The sequence below is a fragment of the Aspergillus eucalypticola genome (genome assembly GCF_003184535.1).
Source record: "Aspergillus eucalypticola CBS 122712 chromosome Unknown BO83scaffold_32, whole genome shotgun sequence".
Lineage (NCBI taxonomy): Eukaryota > Fungi > Ascomycota > Eurotiomycetes > Eurotiales > Aspergillaceae > Aspergillus > Aspergillus eucalypticola.
In genome coordinates this window covers 155,258-175,550 of record NW_020290306.1, presented here as the reverse complement: position 1 = coordinate 175,550, position 20,293 = coordinate 155,258, and the positions used below count along the sequence as shown (strand labels likewise).

Below are 20,293 nucleotides of genomic sequence, written 5' to 3'. Positions count from 1 at the left end.
AGCGCAGCTGTTAATAATATCATCATTGCTGCTCGGGGACTGTCTCTCCATTTCCTCCGGTTTGTCGATAATTAATAGCTTCCTCGTGCGACTGAGAGCCACTGGTTCCCACTCCAGTGGGCAACTAACCGTGACTAGTTGGTCCTTTTGATCCCTCTTTACAGATTCCCGGGATATACGAGTGATTGACACGGGACCTGGGCATTAAACTAACTACCCCGAGTAGCTAGTCTAATTAGTTAGTTGACTACTGGATACTGAGTCCGGACACAGACAACCAAACCCAGCCGAAAAAATCACTGACAGGGACCGGACAGGACTAGACTACTAGGCGCTCCCCTCCAGCGCGCGGCGGCGCAAAAGCGAACGGTCATGCGTGCCCATAGATCGGACCAGCTCTAGTTTCACCGCAAAGCGAAGAGACATCAGAAGAAGAAATATTCTTTTCTGGCTGCTGCCATCACTGAGGATTAGGGAACAACCAACCCGACCCTGGGGAAATTGCCGCCTTTCTTTTTTCGCGCCGCCTCGACCTCACCCTCTCACCTTCTTTTCCTGCTCAGCTGCTGCTCGGACGTGGGAAACTTGCTACGACCGCCGCCTCTTTTTTCGAATCCACCCGCCCATTATTTCCCAGCACACCGGTTACTACTACCACCTACTATTTTCCACTTCGCATCTTTCCATCCAACACTACAACCCACATCTAATCCTCTGCTTTTCCCTGCCCGGGAAAGAGAAAGCTCTGTTGCTCTCCCTTTTCAGCAATCCACTCCACCCCCACTTAACCTTACAAAATCCCTCTGTCCAGGAAGTGTCGATATATTTCTCCCACCCGTCGTCGATCGCCCACCAGCCGAGACAAGCAGTGCGCGCCCTTTCAACCTGCTTCCACCAAGTCAAGCCTTCCCCCTATTTAAACTATCCCGTCACCCTCGTTGCACTGATCGCGCAAACGACACAAGGCGCAAACCCTTTCGATAATCAACATGGCGGGTATCTTTCGCACCATCTATGACTGGCTCCTGAGGATGTTCTGGTAAGTGGGCCGCTGTCCCAATAAGTAATCGCTTTTTCTCCGGGAATGGTCCCCCCTCTTCGGCCCGTCCCCGCAGATAAGGAATCATTCCATTTGCTAAGTGCCATTATAATATATTCGCACCCGCAGGGCGACGGAGATGGATGTCACCATGATTGGTCTCCAGAATGCAGGAAAGTCTTCGTTGTTACGTGTGCTTGCGGTATGTCTTTCCCCCCCACGGCGATTGATCGCATCTTTCCGTGTTATCGGTCCTCGGCGCTAATCCCGCAGTATAGGGCGGCGAGTTCACTGTAGAGTAAGTCTCATCCTGTAGGGCCTGGCCTGACAGAGCGACACTGGATTGTCCAGCTGAGCCTCATTTCAGTTCTATTCCCACGATCGGGTTCAACACGAAACGAGTTCAAAAGGGACATGTGACTCTCAAATGGTATGGTACCCCAGTAGGGAGCTTCGAGATGCCTGTGCGCAATGTATCTAATGTCCATCCAGCTGGGATCTAGGTGGACAGCCACGGTTTCGACCGATGTGGGAGCGATACTGTCGTGGAGTGAATGCGATCGTGTAAGTGCTCAACTTTGTCTGGAAAATGTATTGGTATCCTGGCAGCGCTAACTGCCCGACCAGATACATTGTGGATGCAGCAGATCGGGCTGCCTTACCCGTAGCCAAAGAGGAGTTGCACGAGCTGATGAACAAAGAGACGCTCAACGGGATTCCGCTGTTGGTTCTTGGGAACAAGTCCGACCTTCCGGAGAAGCTGTCGGTCGACGATCTGATCCACGAGATGGACTTGAAATCCATCACTCATCGCGAAGTGAGCTGCTATGGGATCAGCGCTAAAGAGGAGACGAACCTCGATGCTGTTCTGCATTGGTTAATCGCTCGAGCCAGTCGATGAACGACGTGTCGTCAGCGACTCCGCTTGAGAACCGCTGGGGGATCAATCCCTCAGACCCTCCTCTCCTTCTTTCCTGGTCCCATCCACGAGATGGATCTCTTGTAGACTGCAGAAACCATGCGGCTCGCAGCCCCGATGTAATGATGTGAACGACGTGAACCAGACACACATTGAGCTTCAGCGTAACATTTGTCCGATCTTCAGCACCTCACCCCTGTCATGGAGTCACTTGGTTTGGTTTTCAAGCAATGATGTCAGTTTCAATGTACTTCTGTGTATTTTATGTTCCTCAGGCTGTCCTTCATAGTGGAAAAAAAAACCTGAACCATGTGGGTTGCGGACATTATTGAAGAAGAGAAAAAGAACTGCATAGTTAGCAAGTACCTCGATGATCGAGAATTGAAGCGCCAGAAAGAGGAAGAGAAATGTAATAGAGCAAGTGTTGGGGAGAAATCAATCAATGCCCAATAAGCACATGACCACCAGTCAGTCCAATGTAGCTAAGTAGCTTGCAAGCAAACAGCTGAGTCAATGAACATAGCACCAAAGTCTGGGGGAAAAAGCCAGACAGATGCAAAAGAGAGAAGAGAGAAAGCAAGAAAGAGACAAAGAGACGCGGCAAACATGAATTATTTGAGCGCGCAAAGAAAAGAAAAATAAATCCCAAGCAGGATGGCCAACAGGGCCACACACAGACCAACTGATGCGTTGGCAATGCAGATGCGCAGACGGGAACTAATCAGGCCTCCCCAGCAAATCCCACCCCGCCAAACAACTTGTACTTCCCCTCTCCTCTTTCCCTCCCCGGAGCATCTGCGAAGGTTTATGGCTGGTGCGCTTGCTTGCTTGCTTTCTTTCTTTTCCTTCCGAAATGGGGGCTAGTTGTTGAGTAGTTGTGTGGTTGATGACTGGTTATATGCCGGTTTAGTTTACAGAGTGGTATGAAGTACTCTGTTTGCTTCCTTGTTCTCGGTGATAGATTGATGGACGAGGATTTGAGGAGGGTGCTACTAGTTCCTAGGTGCTTGCGTTATGAAGTAAGTAGCTGCGCAGTTACGTATAGATCGGCTGTCTTTGCTGGTATGTGTACAGTAGGTAGTACTTTGAGTAGAAGTAAGTGACTTGCAGCGAGGCGTGGCCAATGTATCTGTCTATCTGCACCGTACTATCTATCTATTCTCGGTGCTCTATAGCGTTTATTAACCTCAGGGGGTATCTAGCCTACACACAAATCTGTAAGTAGTCCAGCCTGAGCAACTCAATCCTTATTTGTAATTTGATTAGTAGTAACTGTCATTCCTAATTAAGCTCAGGTGTGTTTGTTTGATCTAAATGATACACGAATTAGCAAAGCAGCCTATATCTATCTACGGGAATACCTATCTGGTATAGACTGCACTGAGGAACTAGTAGTAATCACCCCCGCCATAAACCTGAAACAACGAGCTATCTAGGTAGTAGGCCGAATTAGTGCCGAAGATTGAGTGGGCTGGCTTTGTCTGTCTCCGTTCATCCAGCCTCCATTCATATCATACAAGATAAGCACTAATTAGGAGAGGTGCAGCAGGCTATTATGATAGTAGGCTAGTTGTATAATGCATCTCGCTTAAGTATCGGTATGAAACTCATGCTAGTTGTGTCGGATATGTTACTTTACTGTCGTCGAGTTGCCCATTCTGGACAACATACGGAGTACTTTAGGATGAATGCATTCGTATATGCTCGCAGCAACGGAGTAAGCAAGAAAGTAGGTATGACATGGCTTACTGTACCTCTTTTACGTGAGATGAGAGAGTATTGACAAAGAAATCTCAAATCCAGGGCCGGAAAAGGCAACCCGGACACGCGGCGGAGTGCTCCGTTGAGACATGAGACTGGATAGTATTCTTCCGGTTACTACTTTTGCCTCTAGGCAAAACAATAATGCAATATGAGGATCGAGATCGAGGCCAGGTCATGGGTACAGCGATTATTACTTTGTTACTGATCTATTGCATGTTAACTGCAAAGTACAAGCGGTCAAGCGGATGATGATGATGATGATGGTTATGCTGCTGCTGCTGCTGCTACTGCTGGCGGTGTTGTTCGTAAAACTCGTGGCTGTGATTGAGCATGGACTGGATCGTGCCGAGGCACCAAATATCTGCCGACCGTTCAACAATGATGATAATAGGTGCTCTGATAGCAGACCCAAGATAGAACAAGCACACCGTGTTATGTCTTGGTTGACTTGACTTTTCGGAAAAAGTGAGGAGAAAAGACACGACAAGACGTGGTTAAGAGTGGTCCCAACTCAAAAGAGATGGATGAGTGGATGAAAGAGGCACGCGATGGGAGGAGGAGGTTGAATAATTGGCAAGTTGAGAACAGGCACCCGAATTTTGGAGAGACAGCAGTGGGCGGATAGGATAATCGACTAGTCTAGTGCCGGTCGTTGCAGTCACAGGATCCACCGAATGCGATCCGAGGTCTTAGATATCCTCGCGCTTTTTGACACTCTTAGTTTAGTGGCTGGTTAAAGTCGTGTCAATCAATATGGGTTATGGAGAAAACAGGTCTCGTCAGGCAGGAACGGTGGATGAACGCGGTATGTAGATCTAACTGATTCATGAACCATTCATTTACATATCATTATTCACCGTCAAAATTCGGGAACAAACAAGCTAGGTATTTTTTATTATTATTAAACTTATATTATTCCCCTCTCTTCTATTACTATGTAAAAAGTCTGGTTCACTGCTACCATTTGATGTGTCGAGTGGCTACTTGGAAATGGACTACGTACGACACTTTGCCAGCTGTGGGGGTGGGAAGGGCAAAAAATACTACTTACTACGTCAAACACTGCCGAAAGTTGACTTTTGGGAATGGCTTTACTACTACGGAGTCTAGTCTGCTTAAAGATTCTTCAACGGAAATGGTTGGATCTGTCTAGTCCAACGAAAACTAAGTATTAGGCCACCATCATTTATGTTTGAAAACATAAGACAAGACTAGTCAAAGAATTAATTTTTTTTTTCTCTCAAATTCACTATTTTTCATAATTAATAAATCATTTCTTTTCCATCTCCCCTTCCTTCCGATCACCTCACCAACAATAAGTAGAAGTTTATTCATCGTTCCCGGGTGTTTGCCCAGCCACTGAGCCACACTGGCACCGGCTTTTCCAGCCCTACCTTACCCAATCGCCGGCCAGTCCCCATAATAACTTACCCGTGCAGTTCCTTTCGCTTTGCTGCTGCCTTCAGACGCCCAGAAGAACTTCACTGCTTCTTCCCTTTCCCCCCCCTACCTTACTCCTGTCTGAATCCCTTCCTCGCCCTGAAGGAGTTACTGAAACTACTGAAACTTTGCGATTCTCCTCCCACCGGTTTTGTCTATATTGACCTGCCGCCGCATACTTTCTTTTCCACTTCGCTCTAGACTTACCGTTCCCTGTACCGGCCTGATCGACGTCATCTTCCGCGCCCCCCAGGCCTCCGATACAGAGGTGCAGCCACCATGGGTGTTCTACTTCGACGTCGAGACTGGTATGTTTATGACTGGCTTATCTGCCTGATCATCCCTGGTTGGAGCGCTTTCTAGGCTGCTTCAATCATGAATGGCCTTTAGTGCTGTTGTTGTACATTAGTTCGGGTGGCTGACCGTCTCTTTCTAGCTATCCCACCGTCAATGGCGAAGTGTGCGATGGCAGCACTTGGTATGATTGGGGTCGTTGGATCGCGTTCGCAGTCATTGTCGCTGTGGCGCTAATCATCTTCTTTCTCTTTGCGTATGCGTCTCATCTTCCTGGTCCAGGATCCTGCCACTGTGATTGGAGACTAACAAGTTCGGTAGATGCTACAACGCCCGCCGTCGGCGCAGACAAGGGCTCCGACCTCACCCCGGCACTGCATGGCTTGCCGGCCCTCCTCCGACCTTCCAACAGTCTCAGCAACAAGCACAGCAACAAGGTCAACGACCATACTACGCAGACCCTTACTACCAACAACAACCGCCGCCCCAATACACCCCTCATCCGCAAGCTTATGGTTACTTTGGAGGCCAGCAGACGGGAATCGAGCTACAACAACCGCCGAACGCATACCACGGTGGCGAACGGGTGTACCAGCCACCACCGGGTCCTCCTCCCGAGGGGGCTTCCAAGGTGTAACGCTTCGACCAGTACTCCGTGAAACGACTTCTCTCTTCTCCTCCTCTCTGTCTCCAGATACCCGATCCAAGGGGGTTCCTTGCGATCGACTATTATGTAATTACCCAGGCGTCTATTTGGGATATGTCGCTCTCTGCGTCTCATAGCGTTCTGTGCTAGGAGGGATACCAGGGGCCAACGTGTGACGGGTTTATGAGTTTCTTTGTGCCTATTTATTTAAAACTCCATGGTACTCGTACTATAATGACTTATCGGGGTAGTATTTTCTATGCTCTATGATTATGGCGCCAGCATCTCTTTTATCGTTTCAATTTTTTTTTTTCTTCCTCTCTCTCTTGTGTTCTTATCTGTGTCTCTTCCACTGCAATTATTGTCCACGGCTGTGTGATATATGAGGTGAAAGCAGCCGACACCAACCAACGTGAATAGCTTACTACTACAAAGTACAATATTAATGTTATGGAAGAAGGAACCGTTCCGCAGGATGATGTTTTGTCATCCAACGGTGGACCCGTCTGTCAAAAGCGATGGCTGCCGATATCTGCCTGTTCTGTGCGAACTCGTATCCTGTTCGTTGGGTCGAACCCGCGCCTAATCGAAACTAGTCTGTGAAGGGCGAACGGGGGGGGAAGCGATCAGTGATTATCCTTTCCCCTGGACGACCTGTTGGGATACCCCTTCCCTTGGCGGCGTTCAAGTAACTGGTAAGTAGCAGAGTAGCAGATAGTACTCCGTAGATAAGTGATATTATATCTCTCTCGTATTGTTCGGAGAATATCTAGACAGGGTTCCCCGAAACTAATGGGAATACAGTGGGTTGTGTAGTAGTTCGGGAGGCTGAGTGTCTGTCCCAAGAAACGCACCCATGTATTTCACCATGCTGGGGTGGGCACCGCGACTGCCAATGAGAATAGGCAGCATGCTGGAACAGCAGAAAGGAAGAGGAAAAGGCCATGCGATGGGAGAGATCGACAGCAGTGGAGAGGGTCCGGCGAGGCAGGAAACGGGCGGTTTCATCTGCTGGTTAGCTGGGTTCGAGACAGATTAACCCTCCCTGACCCGGTCAGACACTGGTATTACACCCGATTCAGTAGTGAGATTGTATGCGTATAGCAGTGTAAATACAGTCGCTCGCCTGAATTCAATTGCGATGGGCGGACAGCAAAAACTAAAGGCAGTGAGTGGCTCTCCGCAATGCGCGCTGATCTCCTGTTCCTGACCTGAAGTGCCTGTTCTTCTCCCCAGCCCAAATTTGAATTTAAATCAAATTATACCCGCTGTTGCATCCCTCGTTTTCTTCTTGTTTGCCTTCTTTCGGTCGCCCTTCCCTCCCTCATATCCCTTCCCTTCTTTCGGCCTCGGGGACGAACTTTTTCATCCCTCACGACCAGAGTCTTTCCTTTGCAGGTGGTTCGAGGAGGTATCGCATCTGGCGAGTTATTGTGTCCGCCTTGCAGATTCCCTGGCGATCTGCACATGATCCGATAAATCTATCCCAATTCCCCTGGGAGGCTGTGGCGGCGCACTGTTTCGCGGTCCGCACTACCACCACCACACACCACCATCATTAATTTCCACATTCATTGCTTTTCTCTCGTCCATCTTCATCTGACGATTCGGATCTCTCTCTTTCATCCTCCCTGTTTTGGAGGAAGTCTCTCCTTTTTACAAGAATAGATTATCACTATTTCTTGTGTCTCTCCTTGAATCAATTCCGATCGCCTGGTTGAGCACTTGCGCGCTCTCCTCTCCCTCCCTTCCCTCGGTGCGACTGTCGCGCAACGCCGCAATTTGAGCCACTCATTACGATACCAAATCAGTGTCAGAAGGCAAAGCCAGATGTGTCTCTGCTAAACCGTTCATTAAACCAACTTACTTCGAAAACCGGATTGAAAGGAACTATCCCTTGGTGCACAGTCGCTTATCTCATACCGTGCATTTGTTGCATGATTACGCCCGCCGTGTGTCAGGAACACGCTCTATACCGTCTTTGGTCGGCTGTGGGACTCGAAGGATTTCCCGGTGGATCGCGCACGCCTTGCCAGGATAATGAGTCCGGTGGATAAGGCCCCCGTCCCCTTGTGGGCGAGGGATGTCGTGAGCGATCTCAAGTCCGACGCCAGTACGTTCACTAGTTGGGACAAGTGCATGTCCAAGGCTTACTGCAAGTGAGTTTCTGTTTCAATTGTTGGTTGTTGGATGTCTTTTGACTCAGACTATTACCTAGGTGGCCCGTTATCGTCGCTATCATCATCGCCGCGCTGATTGTCCTCTCCGTCATTGCCTGCGTGATCAATTGCCTGTGCTGTGGTGTGCAATGCTGCAAATGCTGTTGTGGATGTTGCTTCAAGTGCTGTCCGGGTTTCAAGAGAAAGAGGAACAAGCAGAAGTACTTGGACGACCAATATGATCAACCGCCCCCCATGCCTGCTATGCCGACCATGCCAGCACCTATGAACAATGCCTATCAGACACCCTACCAACCACAGGCACCGCCCGTGTACCGTGGAGCAGAGGTTGCACGATTCGATACGCCGTCGAGTCCTGCCAACGGGAAGTTTGACGAGGATGCGTTGCCCGCCATGCCTACCTGGGAAAGTGCCGTGACAAAGAAGGTCGAGGATGAGAACCCCCACGCGGAATCACTCGAGATGAAGCCTCTGAGCAATGCGAACCAGGAGCCTCGTCGCATGCCTTCTGGAGCCCGGTCTGTTACGGGAGGCTACGGGGGGCCTCCGCCGTTGAGGACCGGAACGCCTGCTGCGCCAGGCGCATACCATGCTGAGCCTCGAGGATACGACGGATATGATGGACCGGACGCATATGGCTATCACGCCCCCGGCCCACGGTCGCCTCCGCCCGTTTCTCCATATGAGCATCAGCCTTACAGCGAGTATCCTCACGAAGACCGCTTCCATAACATGTCACCGGCACCCACCTACACCACCCAACCGCAGTATATGCCTATGGACGCGACTCAGCCTCATCATGCACCTATGGATGGCATGCAGCCATACCAGATGCCCATGGACGGCATGCACCCGGACTATATGCCCCCAGAGCCTGCGCACCCGCACTACATGCCGCAGCATCAGATGCCTCCGGATACCGGCACGTACGGACAGCCGATGCCGATTAACAGGACCTTCTCTCCAGCTCCGACGCTCCACTCGGCTATGAATGCGCCTCGTCCGGTCCCGTACCGCCAGCCTTCCCCCGGCTTCCAGGCACCGCCATACCGCAACATGTCCCCAGCGACTCCCACGTCGCCCCCTCCTCCTTTCTCTACGACCCCTGCGCCTCGCGAAGCCAATGAACCGGGCCGGCCCCCGAGTCTTTTGCAAAGCGGACGCAGGCCTACCAACTTTTAAGTCACCTTCGACTCTCAGTAACCACAGTACTTCCAGCAATTAGTCTCGTGACCGATGCTGACCCTCCTGCATGTGCTTGGAATGCCCATCCATGGGAGCAGCGTGATGGACATGTTGACACTCACGCGTCAAAGCAGGCTTCTAAACAAGCCTGCAAGTCCAAGCAAACGGCTCCAAGCCACATCGCAACAGCCAAATCCATTGGCTAGATCCGTGATGCCTTATCCGGCATCCCTTGTTTTCTAGAGCACCTCTCGCTTCGTCACCAGGTGCCCTGGTGACTAGTACCCTTTCCTCTTCATCCCGCTTGTATATACAGTTTCTACCCTTCGTATCTCCGGCCCGCTATGACCCAACCAAACCGAACCCTTTTTGCATGATGTATGTTTTGAATCAAATGATAGACAGTATAACGAACCGCACCTGTCATGCCTGGATAGGGTTATCCCAGTGGCTTTAGAGTGACCTTTTGAGAGAATACAAATCCGTTGATTCGGTAGTACTCCAAAGTATATGCAGTCAACCTTTCATAAATCTATTAAGTACTATGGAACAATCCTCAATAGTAAGTATATGAAACCAAGCTCAAATCTCAGCTAAATATTCCATTGATATAATAGTACATAACACCACACAAAATCCAAGTCACTCACCCGAGTACCAAATTCCAGTAGTATATATCCTAGAGAAAGATAGCAGTAGTTATCTACTCCAACGTAAAATCCCACTCCTTGAATGCCTCCTTAAACGCCTCTGCATCCGCTTCCTCCTCCTGCACAGACTGCACATCATCCTTCCAATTAATGCGCTTCTCCAACCCCATCAACTTCGCCATGACTCTGCGTCCGAATTGAAGATCGAACCGGAAGTCCGGACTAAGTGGCAGGAGGAGCGTTTTCTCCTTACCTTTATCACCACCCTTCTCACTGTTTTTCCCAGCTTCAGCCTCAGCTTCAGCTGCAGCCTGCGGGGGCTCCCAAATCCACACGCGGAAGAAGTCACCCGGTTCGGCGCTCTCATCACCATCATTAGGTTGAGATGGAGATTCGAATCTCGGATACTTCAGGTTCTCGGCCTCGACTTTGAATGCGGCGTCGACGAGACCTCGACGCACGAGATCAGCAGGCACAGGGAGGAATTGCCAGTGGATGTGGATACCGTTTCCGCGGGAGACTTCCCAGGTGACTGCGCCGAGGGAGTTGTTTGCGCGGTGGCGTAGCATGGAGTGCAGGGCGGAGCGGTAGCGGTGCATTTCGGCGTAGGTGGATTGTCTGGAGGTGGGGTCTGAGATGCTGGAGAGGGTGGGGGAGTGGGAGAAAGGGATGATGAGCATGTGAGCAGGGAAGTTGAGAGAGGAAGAGGCGAAGGTTTTGGAGGTGGGGAGGGGGCCCTTTGCGGTGGTGAGGTAGGCTTCGTCGCCGATGGAGGTGATGAGGTGGGTTGCGATGTTGGGGTTGGAGAGGCAGAAGAAGCATTGGTCTGGGCCTGGAGGGGGCGCACGAGCGCGTCTTTTGCGGGGACGGTTGTCGTCGTCGTCGACGGCGAAGCGGTGGTAGGAGTCGCGTTGGGATTGGAGGGGTTTGCGTTTGGTGGGGATGGGGGCGAAGGGGGCCGCGGTTGTGCCCGCTGGGATGGTGAAGGCTGGGGGCGCTTTGGGGTCGAGGGTGAAGGCGTACATCCATTTGGTTTTGGTGGTTTTGCTGTATGCTGCCAGACTGATGAAGCGGGTGAGGGGTTTGGCGTCCGGGTTGTCGGTGTCGGCGGTGGGGAGGTGGAAGAAGGGTTCGCGTTCCCAGAAGAAGGCGCTGGAAGAGGAGAGGTGGTAGCGTGGTTTAAGGGTTGAGCAGAGGTCGGCGATGCATTGGACTTCTGTTGGGGGGGTGTCGGTGGTGTCGGGGAAGGGGGCTTTGGAGCCGATGCGGATGTCCTTGGGCCATTGGTGGGTGATGAGGATGTCGGCCTGGTGGGCGCCGTAGAGGGCGCGGGCGTCGGCTTCGGTGTAGGAGGGGTGGTATTTGTCGGAGGATTTGGACTCGGGGTCGAGAGTGCCTCCTAGGGAGACGAGGCGCACGCCTTCGGAGGTCTTGAGGGTGCCGCGGCGGCCCAGGAAGTATAGGTTTGGGCAGACTTCGTCCTTGGATTCGATGGCCTCGATGATGCGCGTGGGGAGAGGACGGCTGCCCAGTGTGAAGTAGGTGGGAAGAGGCACGACAATGTTGCCTTGGAGCAGGGCGCTGATCTGCTCGAGTTCATGCTCTGTAGAGCAGTCGCCGAAGAGGTCGCCGACGATGATGGCGAAGGAGAAGTTTTGCTTGATATGCAGCTTGGAGAGCTTGGTGAAGACGTCTTGCAGCTCACAGTTGACGTCACCAATGACGACTCTGGGAGGGAGTTAGTAAAGTGCTCCGAAGAGTGAGTGAGGTAGACTTACATTTTCGACGCCATGTTGGAGAAGGGAATATCACGGATACTAGTACTATGATGCAAGAAGCAGCTTTAACATATTAGGGTGAGATGTTCGAATTGTGTCTGTCGCTGCAACTGGTATATGTCAGGGTCACGATATGGTATAAAAATCCCTGATAGAAGTCTAAAGAGATCCAAAGATGTATGCCAATGCGCGTTTGCTCCACCAACTGATGCTATTGAACGAGGAATATTCGAGTTATGCCGAAATCGCCAAAAATGGATTCGAGGAGCTTGGGCCACATGCAGTGCACGTGATGTAAACCTAACCTGATGTGGCTAGAGCAGACGCTGCATAAGGCCGGGCGGTGAGCTAATCTCCGCACCGGAACAAGGTTGCCGCGGCCCCGATGAATTTTTTTGTCTATACTATTACACAGGCAGAGAGGAGAGTTGGAGATATCCACACCTTGACTTTTGACGAATAATTGTAACGACGCTGCTCGTGTCGTCGCCATCATATAACAGGATGGTCGCAGCGTCGTCGTCTTCACGGGCTAAGCCCGTGAAGCGCGTGAAGGGTGGCACAGAGACGACCAAGTCGCATCGATTCGAGCCGTTTTCCCAGCGTGTCGCAAAGTTGAAGATCGACCCTATCCATCGTGTGCGCCGACCCAGCTTTGGGGAAGAAGCCGATGAGACCTCGTCCTACTTCCGGTCGGCCTTCGAGCATTGGGTCGAGTTGAATTTGTCGGATAATTTCGTCCACTTTGTCCGCAAGGTGAACCCTCTGTGCGAGAGTTTGGCCCAGATTCTGTACCATGAGGACAAGATCATGAGCCTGCTGGTGGAGTTCATTGAGAAGAGGGACAGTTTGTCGATGGAGCCGCTGCTGGGTCTTATGGCTCAGTTCGCAAGGGATTTGGGCGTTAGGTTCGAGAAACATTTCGCGACAGCGGTCACTCTGGTGGCGTCCGTTGCCGCAAGCCATTCCGATGTCGAGGTCGTCGAGTGGTCCTTCAGCTGTTTGGCCTGGATCTTCAAGTTCCTTTCCCGGCTTTTAGTGCCCGATCTTAGACAGCTTCTGGGTATCATGACGCCGTACCTCGGAAAAGAGCGCCAAAAGTCGTTTGTTGCCCGCTTCGCCGCCGAGTCCATGTCCTTCCTTATCCGCAAGGCCGGCCTAGTCTATTACAAAAATGCAACTCCCCTCCAGCGCGCCGTGTCCTTCCTACTCGATGACCTACGCCAGGCTGCCGAAGACGGAAACAATGTGGAGATGTACAAGGAGGGTCTCATGGCGATGTTTGCCGACGCCATCAAGGGTGTCAAGTACGGCATTCACTCCAACGGAGCCGACATTCTCAGCTGTATCTTGGACCATATCTCGACCGGCGACGATTTACGGAGCAGTTTGGGACTGGACGTTGCTAGTGGAGTCGTGATCAACATCATCCATTGCACCACACCCGACACCTTCGAGCCGATTCTTGATCTCATCAAAACGTATATCGAAAAGAACTGCCGTAAAGGAGAGAAGCAGCACGCCAATGCATGCTGCCGGCTGATTTTCCTGTGTATTGCGACTCGCAAGGGAACCAGGGTCAAGAACTGGAAGCCCGTTCATCAAACATTGCTCCTTTTGCTCCAGAACGCTGCAGGTGCGGCTAGTGCGTACGCCGAAGCCACCCCACAGCTTCTTACCGCAGTCGCCTATGCGCTACAAGTGTCTCCTATGGATGAGATGCTGCCATTCATGCGCTCGATCATGGACGCTGTGAGCAAGGACGAACTTTCGACGCACTTCCTCGGTTTCTGTGCCACATTTTCGGAATGGGGACCGGAGAGATTCCACAGTGTTGTCCTTCCCTATTTTCAAAAGTTTGTCAATAATTCATGGCAAGATCACGAGCACGACCTTTGCCTGGCATTGCTCCGGCTGAACCAGGCTGGTTGCATCACGTCTGAGGTCTCCAAGCCTGGCTACATCACTTGTCCTGCTTCCTGGAAATCCCGGGTCAAAGACACCTTCAGCAAGTCTGACCACAATGATACCGAAGTTACTCTACTCAGCGCATACGCCAAACTCCCCAGCACCTTGTCGCTTTCAGCGGAACCGTCCCTCATACCCGAAATGACCAGCACTCTTCATAGGCATCTTGTTCGCGTATTAAAGCAGAAGAATACTGATACATCCGCTACAGCCAAGCTTTTCTTGGGCCAAGGGTTCAAGACTTATGTGGAACTTGCGACGACTGCTAACGAACTCGACAAGACTCTCTGGGACCGTATTAGCAAGGTCGCGGCGCAATACTCTCGCCTCCCGGTCTTCCTCCAGGCCACGTTAGACTACATCTCAGCGTGCAATAAGGATATCGACATTAAGGGCTCAGCCGTCGAAGAATTTGCGGAAGTCTTAATATCCAATCTCAGCGGTCCCTCCCACAAGCTGCGGTTGTTGTCCTTGAGGATTTTGCGTGAACTCATCTTGGCTTCTAAAGAAGACGCCGAACTTGTCTCTCTGGCAATCGAGATCGAGGAAAGCCCGTTGACCTTGCAGAGCGCTAGGGTTTTGGCAATGCATGTGCGCAAGCTTGCACTGGCTTACCCGCAGGTCATTTCGCGCAGATGGATGGCTAGACTGCTTCCCAATTTCTGCTTTGGTTTGTTGTCCAAGAAAATGGCGCCTCTGTGGGACGATGCTGCTGCTGCCATGAAGTCGATGTGCGAAAACCCCGAGGGCGAAAAGATAGTTTCAGACTTGGCCTTCCAGTGGCTCCATGAGAGAGGGTCGGGCGACGCAACGACAGATGCGGAGGAGGAGGACCCCGAGTCCTATGTCGGAGGACACTACACTTGCTCCAATGCAGCCAAAATCGAAGACATTACTTCTAAATACTTCGAAAACCCGGAGAGTCCGGCTACGACTTTGGCTGAAGGATTTGAGAAGGACCACACCTTCACCGGCGTCATTCCGGCATCGCCGAGGACACAGGCTTTGCGTGTTCTCAACGCCGTACCGAACATTGCTGAGAAGAAGTCTCGCCAGGTCATTCCATTGTTCCTTTCTTGGGCTCTGCGTGACGAGGAAGATGTTCCTACTGGTGGTGATTCTGACACTGCCGACTCCTATATTCCTTGGGGCTTCCATGATCGGCTGTCTTTCCTCGCTCTCCTTGGAAAATTCATTAACCCTCGTGTGCTGTACAAGGCACCAGAGGTCCATGAAGCCCTCATGGGCTTGCTGTGCCACGGTAACTCAGAGATCCAAAAATCTGCACTCAAAGCTCTTTTCACCTGGAAGTCTGCGAGCATCACCCCTTACCAAGAGAATCTTCTGAACATTCTGGATGAGTCACGTTTCAAGGATGAGCTCTCTGTATTCGTCCGTATCGGAGGTGACGATAATTTGATCGAAGAAGCCCACCGGGTCGAGCTTGTTCCTGTTCTCCTCCGGCTTCTGTATGGTCGCATGATCTCGAAGGCTGGTGCAAGCTCTGGTCAGGCAGGCCAAGCCGGCCGCAGAAAGGCTGTCCTCAGAACGTTGTCGCAGCTGCCTGATAAGGAATTCGAGATCTTCATGCAGGTTTCTTTCGGAGCACTTGGAGAACTTGATTTGGTCCAGGACAACCAGGTCAATCAGCAAGCTTTCGAACAAGAACTTGTCAGCCCTAGACGCCAGACTGGTTTGTTGAAGATGATTGAAACCGTTTTCGAGACGCTTCAAAGCCGGATGGTCCCTTACGCAGAGAAGTCTATGCAGGTTGTTCTTTACTGTCTCGTTCGGGCATGCCGCGAGATTGAAAAGGACCAGGCACCCGCTGCCGATTCGCCAGAGGGTCGTTTGTTAACCGTTTTGCGCAATATTCGACACACATGTATCCGTTGTCTGGAGCTTATCTTCTCCAACACTCAGGATCAGGATTGGTCGTCCTACGTGCGCATAATCTATGAGGACGTGATTAACCCCAGGCTCGAGAACTTTGCAACCGAAACGGCTCAGGGTGTGTCAGGTCTCCTCAAGTTGTTCCATGTCTGGGCCTCTGCTCCTAAGTCATCATTCTACCTTGTCCAATACAACGATGCTCTGCTGAAGAAGGTCGTGGACTGCCTGGGTGTCGATTCGGCCCGTGATGAAGTCAAGGTCTTTGTCATGGACGAGATTCTAGTGCCACTAATCAATCTCTCAACTGGCAAGGAGCTTCAAGAGCAGGAAAAGTTGAGCGATATCCCTGCCGACGAAATTCGTTCCGAGGTCTTGTCGCCTTATATCGAGCACACTTTGTCTCATCTTGGCAGGCTCCTCAAGCGCGGTCCTTCCCGGCCCCTCCTGATTTCTGGCGTACAGACCCTGTCTCTGCTCGCGCCGTGCGTTGAGTCCTCGGAGGAGACAACCAGTCTTATCAGCATCACTACTTATCTACTCCGTCAGCCTCCAGACCGCGTCTCTCCGAGAACCAAGTCTGGCCTGCTAAAATCTTTGGAACATTTCTTGCCCCTCTTCAACCCGCAGGAGGATGCTAATCTGTCGCAAGAAGTGTTCGAAGCAGTGTCGTCGATGTTCGATTATTTCAGGGACAATGCCAACAGAGAAGTTTTGGCCCGTGTCTTTACTGCTTTCGCCAAACGCGATGAGGAGCTTGTTCATGTCGCTGCCCTTTGCGAGGACCTCAACTCCATGTCTACTAAGAGACTCGAGGTGGACTATGACCGCCGTCTGTCAGCTTTCAGGGAGGTGAATGAGAACCTGTGGGAGAAGCTCAATGCCAAGCAGTGGCGCCCTCTTCTCTACAACATGCTGTACCAGGTTAAGGATGAGGAGGAACTCTCGATTCGGTCAAGCGCTTCGTTTGGATTGCGTCGATTCATGGAACGGGCAGTTCTCAATGATGTTGAGGCTTTCGAGCCTCTGGTGGCAGACGTCTTATTCCCTGCTCTGCAGAGCGGCGTTCGCCAGAAGTCTGAGCTCATTCGATCCGAGTTCATCACTGCCCTTGGTTACTTTGTCAAGCTGAACCCAGAGCGACCTAATGTTCAGGATATGCACGTCTTGCTTGTCGGTGACGATGAAGAAGCGTCTTTCTTCAACAATGTTCTCCACATTCAGCAGCATCGTCGTCTGCGGGCGCTTCGCCGTCTTGCCAGCGAGGCTGCCAAAGGAAACATCCAGGCTTCGAACATCAGCACGATCTTCATTCCCCTCAATGAGCACTTTGTCTTTGATGAGGAAGCCGACGAGGCTACTCATAACCTCATCGCGGAAGCTGTGACAACTATCGGAGCCCTTGCAGAATGGCTGGATTGGAACCAGTTCAGGGCTATCTTCCGGAGATACCGCGGTTACATGCAGAGCAAGTCCGACATGGAGAAGAACATCATTAGACTCCTAGGCAAGATGGCTGATGCCTTGACCAATGCCATGAACCAGCATACGACGATCAAAGCGGCGGCCAAGGATGGAATGGACGGGCTTGAGACCTCTAGCCCTGTTTCTACACTTGCTCGGTCTATCCCATCTGTGGCCAAGGTTGCTACTGAGCTGACCACAAACTTTACCCCCTTCTTGACGGATTTCATCCACCACAAGAACGAGACACAGATGAGTCTGCGTCTGCCCGCTTCGGTCACAACGATCAAGCTGCTCAAGCTGTTGCCCGAGGACGATATGTCCATCCGTCTCCCACCTGTCCTCTTGGATGTATGCAGTATCCTCAAGAGTCGTACCCAGGAAACTCGGGACACTGCTCGGAAAACCCTGAACGACATTGCCCTTTTGCTGGGCCCATCGTACTTCGGCTACATCCTGAAGGAGCTTCGGACTACTCTTACCAAGGGTTACCAGCTTCACGTTCTGTCATTCACAGTCCACTCGATGCTCGTGGCGACGACAGATGATTTCCAGCAGGGTGACCTGGACTACTGCTTGCCCGACTTGAGTGCTATTGTCATGGATGACACGTTCGGCACAGTTGGCCAGGAGAAGGAAGCCGAGGAATACGTGAGTAAGATGAAGGAAGTCAAAAGCAGCAAGAGTTTCGACTCCATGGAGCTTCTAGCGAAGAACTCCACAGTGCTAAATCTGGCTAACCTGGTCCGGCCGCTTCAATCGCTTCTTCGAGAGAAGCTTACCTCCAACATTGTGAGAAAGGTCGACGAGCTCTTGCGGAGAATTGGCGTTGGTCTTTTGAGAAACCCTGGTGTCGAAAGTCGCGATATTCTTGTCTTCTGTTATGAAGTCGTCAAGGAGACGTACAGTGCACCGGCGCAGGTCAAGGCACAGGCCCCCAAGTCTCAACAGGCCGAGAACCTGGAGATCGACCTACGCGGGTCCAAGCGGGGTGAGAAGAAGGGCACTACTTCTTCCTACATCCACAAGTTGACGCGCTTCTCTCTCGATGTTCTGCGTGCAATTCTGAGCAAGTTCGGCTCCCTGCTTACGCCGGCTAATGTAAAGGGATTCATTCCAATCATTGGCGATTCGCTGGTACAGGCACACGAAGAAGTGAAGATCTCGGCTCTCCGTCTTTTGTCAACCATCATCAAGCTCCCGATCCCCGAGCTTGACAGCAACTCTCACGTTTATTTCACCGAAGCAGTGAAGGTGATCAAGGAGGCCCCGAGTACGAACACGGAGGCTGCGCAGGCATCTTTGAAGTTGGTATCGGCTATGCTCCGAGAGAGAAAGAGCACCAAGCTCAGAGACGGACATCTTGCATACCTTCTTCAACGAGTTACCGCCGACATCGAAGAGCCTGACCGCCAAGGTGTCACCTTCAACTTCATCCGGGCTGTTATGGCAAGGAAGTTTGTGGTTCCTGAAGTGTACGAACTGATGGATAGCATCGCTACCATGATGGTTACGAACCAGACTCGTGCTGCCCGGGACCTCGCTCGTGGTACCTACATTCACTTCTTGATCGAATACCCGCAAGCCAAGAATCGCTGGACCAAACAACTCAGCTTCCTCGCCAAGAATTTGGATTACAAGCACCAGGACGGTCGCCAATCAGTCATGGAGGCAATTCACATGCTGCTGTCTAAGACTGGAGACGAGCTGGCGCAAGACATTGTCAGCACCTTCTTCCTTCCGGTGGTCATGGTGATGGCGAATGACGACGCGCCTGAGTGCAGGGAGATGGCGGGTACCCTACTGGGAGAGCTTTACACTAGGGCAGACCGGGAGCAGATGAAGGCCATGCTCACGCCTCTTCATTCTTGGCTGGAGCAAACGGACAACATGCTTCTCACCAGTACCGGTCTACAAGCTATGAGAATCTACTTCGAAGTGGAAGGCACTGAAAAGGACAAAGAGGCCCGCTTCGTCGTAGATGTGCTCCTGGCTATCATGCAACCTGTCCTCAAGGCCGAGGAGACTGAAAACTGGCAAGCTCTTTACTTCTCCCTTCAGCTCTATACCAAGCTCTGCAAGTCAGTACCGGCGATCGCGCTGGCCAAGGAGCGCACCAAGCTCTGGGCCGCTATCCGCGAATGCCTGTTTTACCCTCACGCCTGGGTCAAGACCTGCGCAGCGAATCTCGTCGGCACATGGCTTGCGGACCTGGCCAAGAACAATGCTGCAAATGGATATGGTTCAATTCCGTTGGCTGGTTCCATGGGATTGTCGCTTGACAAGGACGCCATGCTGCAGCTGATCCGTGCCAGTTTGCGCTCTCTTCGCACCCCGGCAGTCAGCGAGGAGCTCGCCATGCAGTCGGTTCGCAACATTATTTTCCTCGGCCGGTGCTGCGCTCAGAACGGCCTTGAATTCGCCAAGACCGGCAACAAGGAACTTGACTCAGACGCCAGCGATAGCGAGGATGAGGCGGAGGACGAGGCTGGACGTGAAACCGGCGCCACGAAGACGGCCATTCACTACATCTTCGAGCAGACATCTTCCATCCTACGCAGAGAACTGCTCACCACGCGGGCTGAATCTTTGATTCCGAAGACCGCTTCCATCGGTCTTTTTGCCTCGCTCTGCCGCCATCTCGAAGTTGAACAGATCCGTGGTTCCCTGCCCGTCATCCTCCTCCCTCTGCAGCACATGACGGATACCAGTATCCCAGCTCCTCGCTCCTCAGACGAGGTCTTCCGTGAGACCTACAAGGGCCTGGTCTCCAACTGCCACGAGGTTCTGGACATCTTGCAGAAGAAGCTTGGAACGACCGAGTACGTGCAAATCATGGCGCAAGTGCACGATTCCATCAAGGAGAGACGTGAAGACAGACGTGTCAAGCGACGGATCGAAGCCGTCACCGAACCGGAGCGCTATGAGAAGGACAAGAGACGGCGAAACGACCGCAAGCGCGAGAAGAGAAAGGAGAAGGGAGCGGAGCATCGCAGCAAGAGACGCGGTTGGTAGTGGAATAGCGTTGCATGTTGCATATAAAGGGTTTGTTTATACCAAAATCGCACGGCGTTGG

General features: G+C 51.8%; 7 protein-coding genes across 7 annotated transcripts; 6 read left to right on the top strand and 1 right to left on the bottom strand.

The window, feature by feature from the left end:
• Window positions 1-989: 989 nt before the first annotated feature.
• Window positions 990-1,940, top strand: BO83DRAFT_431214 (ADP-ribosylation factor-like protein; the record flags this gene model as incomplete). Its single annotated transcript, XM_025535566.1, has 6 exons — window positions 990-1,039; window positions 1,169-1,241; window positions 1,318-1,337; window positions 1,407-1,469; window positions 1,532-1,603; window positions 1,667-1,940. 6 exons carry the CDS (start codon window positions 990-992, stop codon window positions 1,938-1,940), a joined length of 552 nt encoding a protein of 183 aa, XP_025383685.1.
• Window positions 1,941-3,492: 1,552 nt separating this feature from the next.
• Window positions 3,493-4,433, top strand: BO83DRAFT_382106 (uncharacterized protein; the record flags this gene model as incomplete). The annotated part of the gene is made up of 1 exon (XM_025532158.1): window positions 3,493-4,433. A coding segment is annotated over exon 1 (199 nt), but the record flags the coding sequence as incomplete, so codon positions are not given.
• Window positions 4,434-4,951: 518 nt separating this feature from the next.
• BO83DRAFT_382105 (resistance to Congo red protein) lies at window positions 4,952-6,565 on the top strand. The gene is made up of 3 exons (XM_025532157.1): window positions 4,952-5,470; window positions 5,599-5,712; window positions 5,778-6,565. Exons 1-3 carry the CDS (start codon window positions 5,442-5,444, stop codon window positions 6,091-6,093), a joined length of 459 nt encoding a protein of 152 aa, XP_025383683.1. The 5' UTR covers window positions 4,952-5,441; the 3' UTR covers window positions 6,094-6,565.
• BO83DRAFT_402632 (uncharacterized protein) lies at window positions 6,553-7,664 on the top strand (the record flags this gene model as incomplete). Its single annotated transcript, XM_025533549.1, has 5 exons — window positions 6,553-6,582; window positions 6,619-6,701; window positions 7,032-7,186; window positions 7,320-7,410; window positions 7,487-7,664. 5 exons carry the CDS (start codon window positions 6,553-6,555, stop codon window positions 7,662-7,664), a joined length of 537 nt encoding a protein of 178 aa, XP_025383682.1.
• Window positions 7,665-8,142: 478 nt separating this feature from the next.
• BO83DRAFT_392827 (uncharacterized protein) lies at window positions 8,143-9,464 on the top strand (the record flags this gene model as incomplete). Its single annotated transcript, XM_025532955.1, has 2 exons — window positions 8,143-8,261; window positions 8,321-9,464. The coding sequence occupies 2 exons, from the start codon at window positions 8,143-8,145 to the stop codon at window positions 9,462-9,464; spliced, it is 1,263 nt and encodes a 420-aa protein (XP_025383681.1).
• A 613-nt stretch (window positions 9,465-10,077) lies between these two features.
• BO83DRAFT_420572 (CwfJ domain protein) lies at window positions 10,078-12,081 on the bottom strand. Its single transcript, XM_025534941.1, has 2 exons — window positions 11,896-12,081; window positions 10,078-11,845 (listed from the first exon to the last, which is right to left on the bottom strand). Exons 1-2 carry the CDS (start codon window positions 11,907-11,909, stop codon window positions 10,171-10,173), a joined length of 1,689 nt encoding a protein of 562 aa, XP_025383680.1. The 5' UTR covers window positions 11,910-12,081; the 3' UTR covers window positions 10,078-10,170.
• A 318-nt stretch (window positions 12,082-12,399) lies between these two features.
• BO83DRAFT_346664 (putative HEAT repeat protein (DRIM)) lies at window positions 12,400-20,293 on the top strand (the record flags this gene model as incomplete). Its single annotated transcript, XM_025528787.1, has 2 exons — window positions 12,400-13,822; window positions 13,895-20,293. 2 exons carry the CDS (start codon window positions 12,400-12,402, stop codon window positions 20,230-20,232), a joined length of 7,761 nt encoding a protein of 2,586 aa, XP_025383679.1. The 3' UTR covers window positions 20,233-20,293.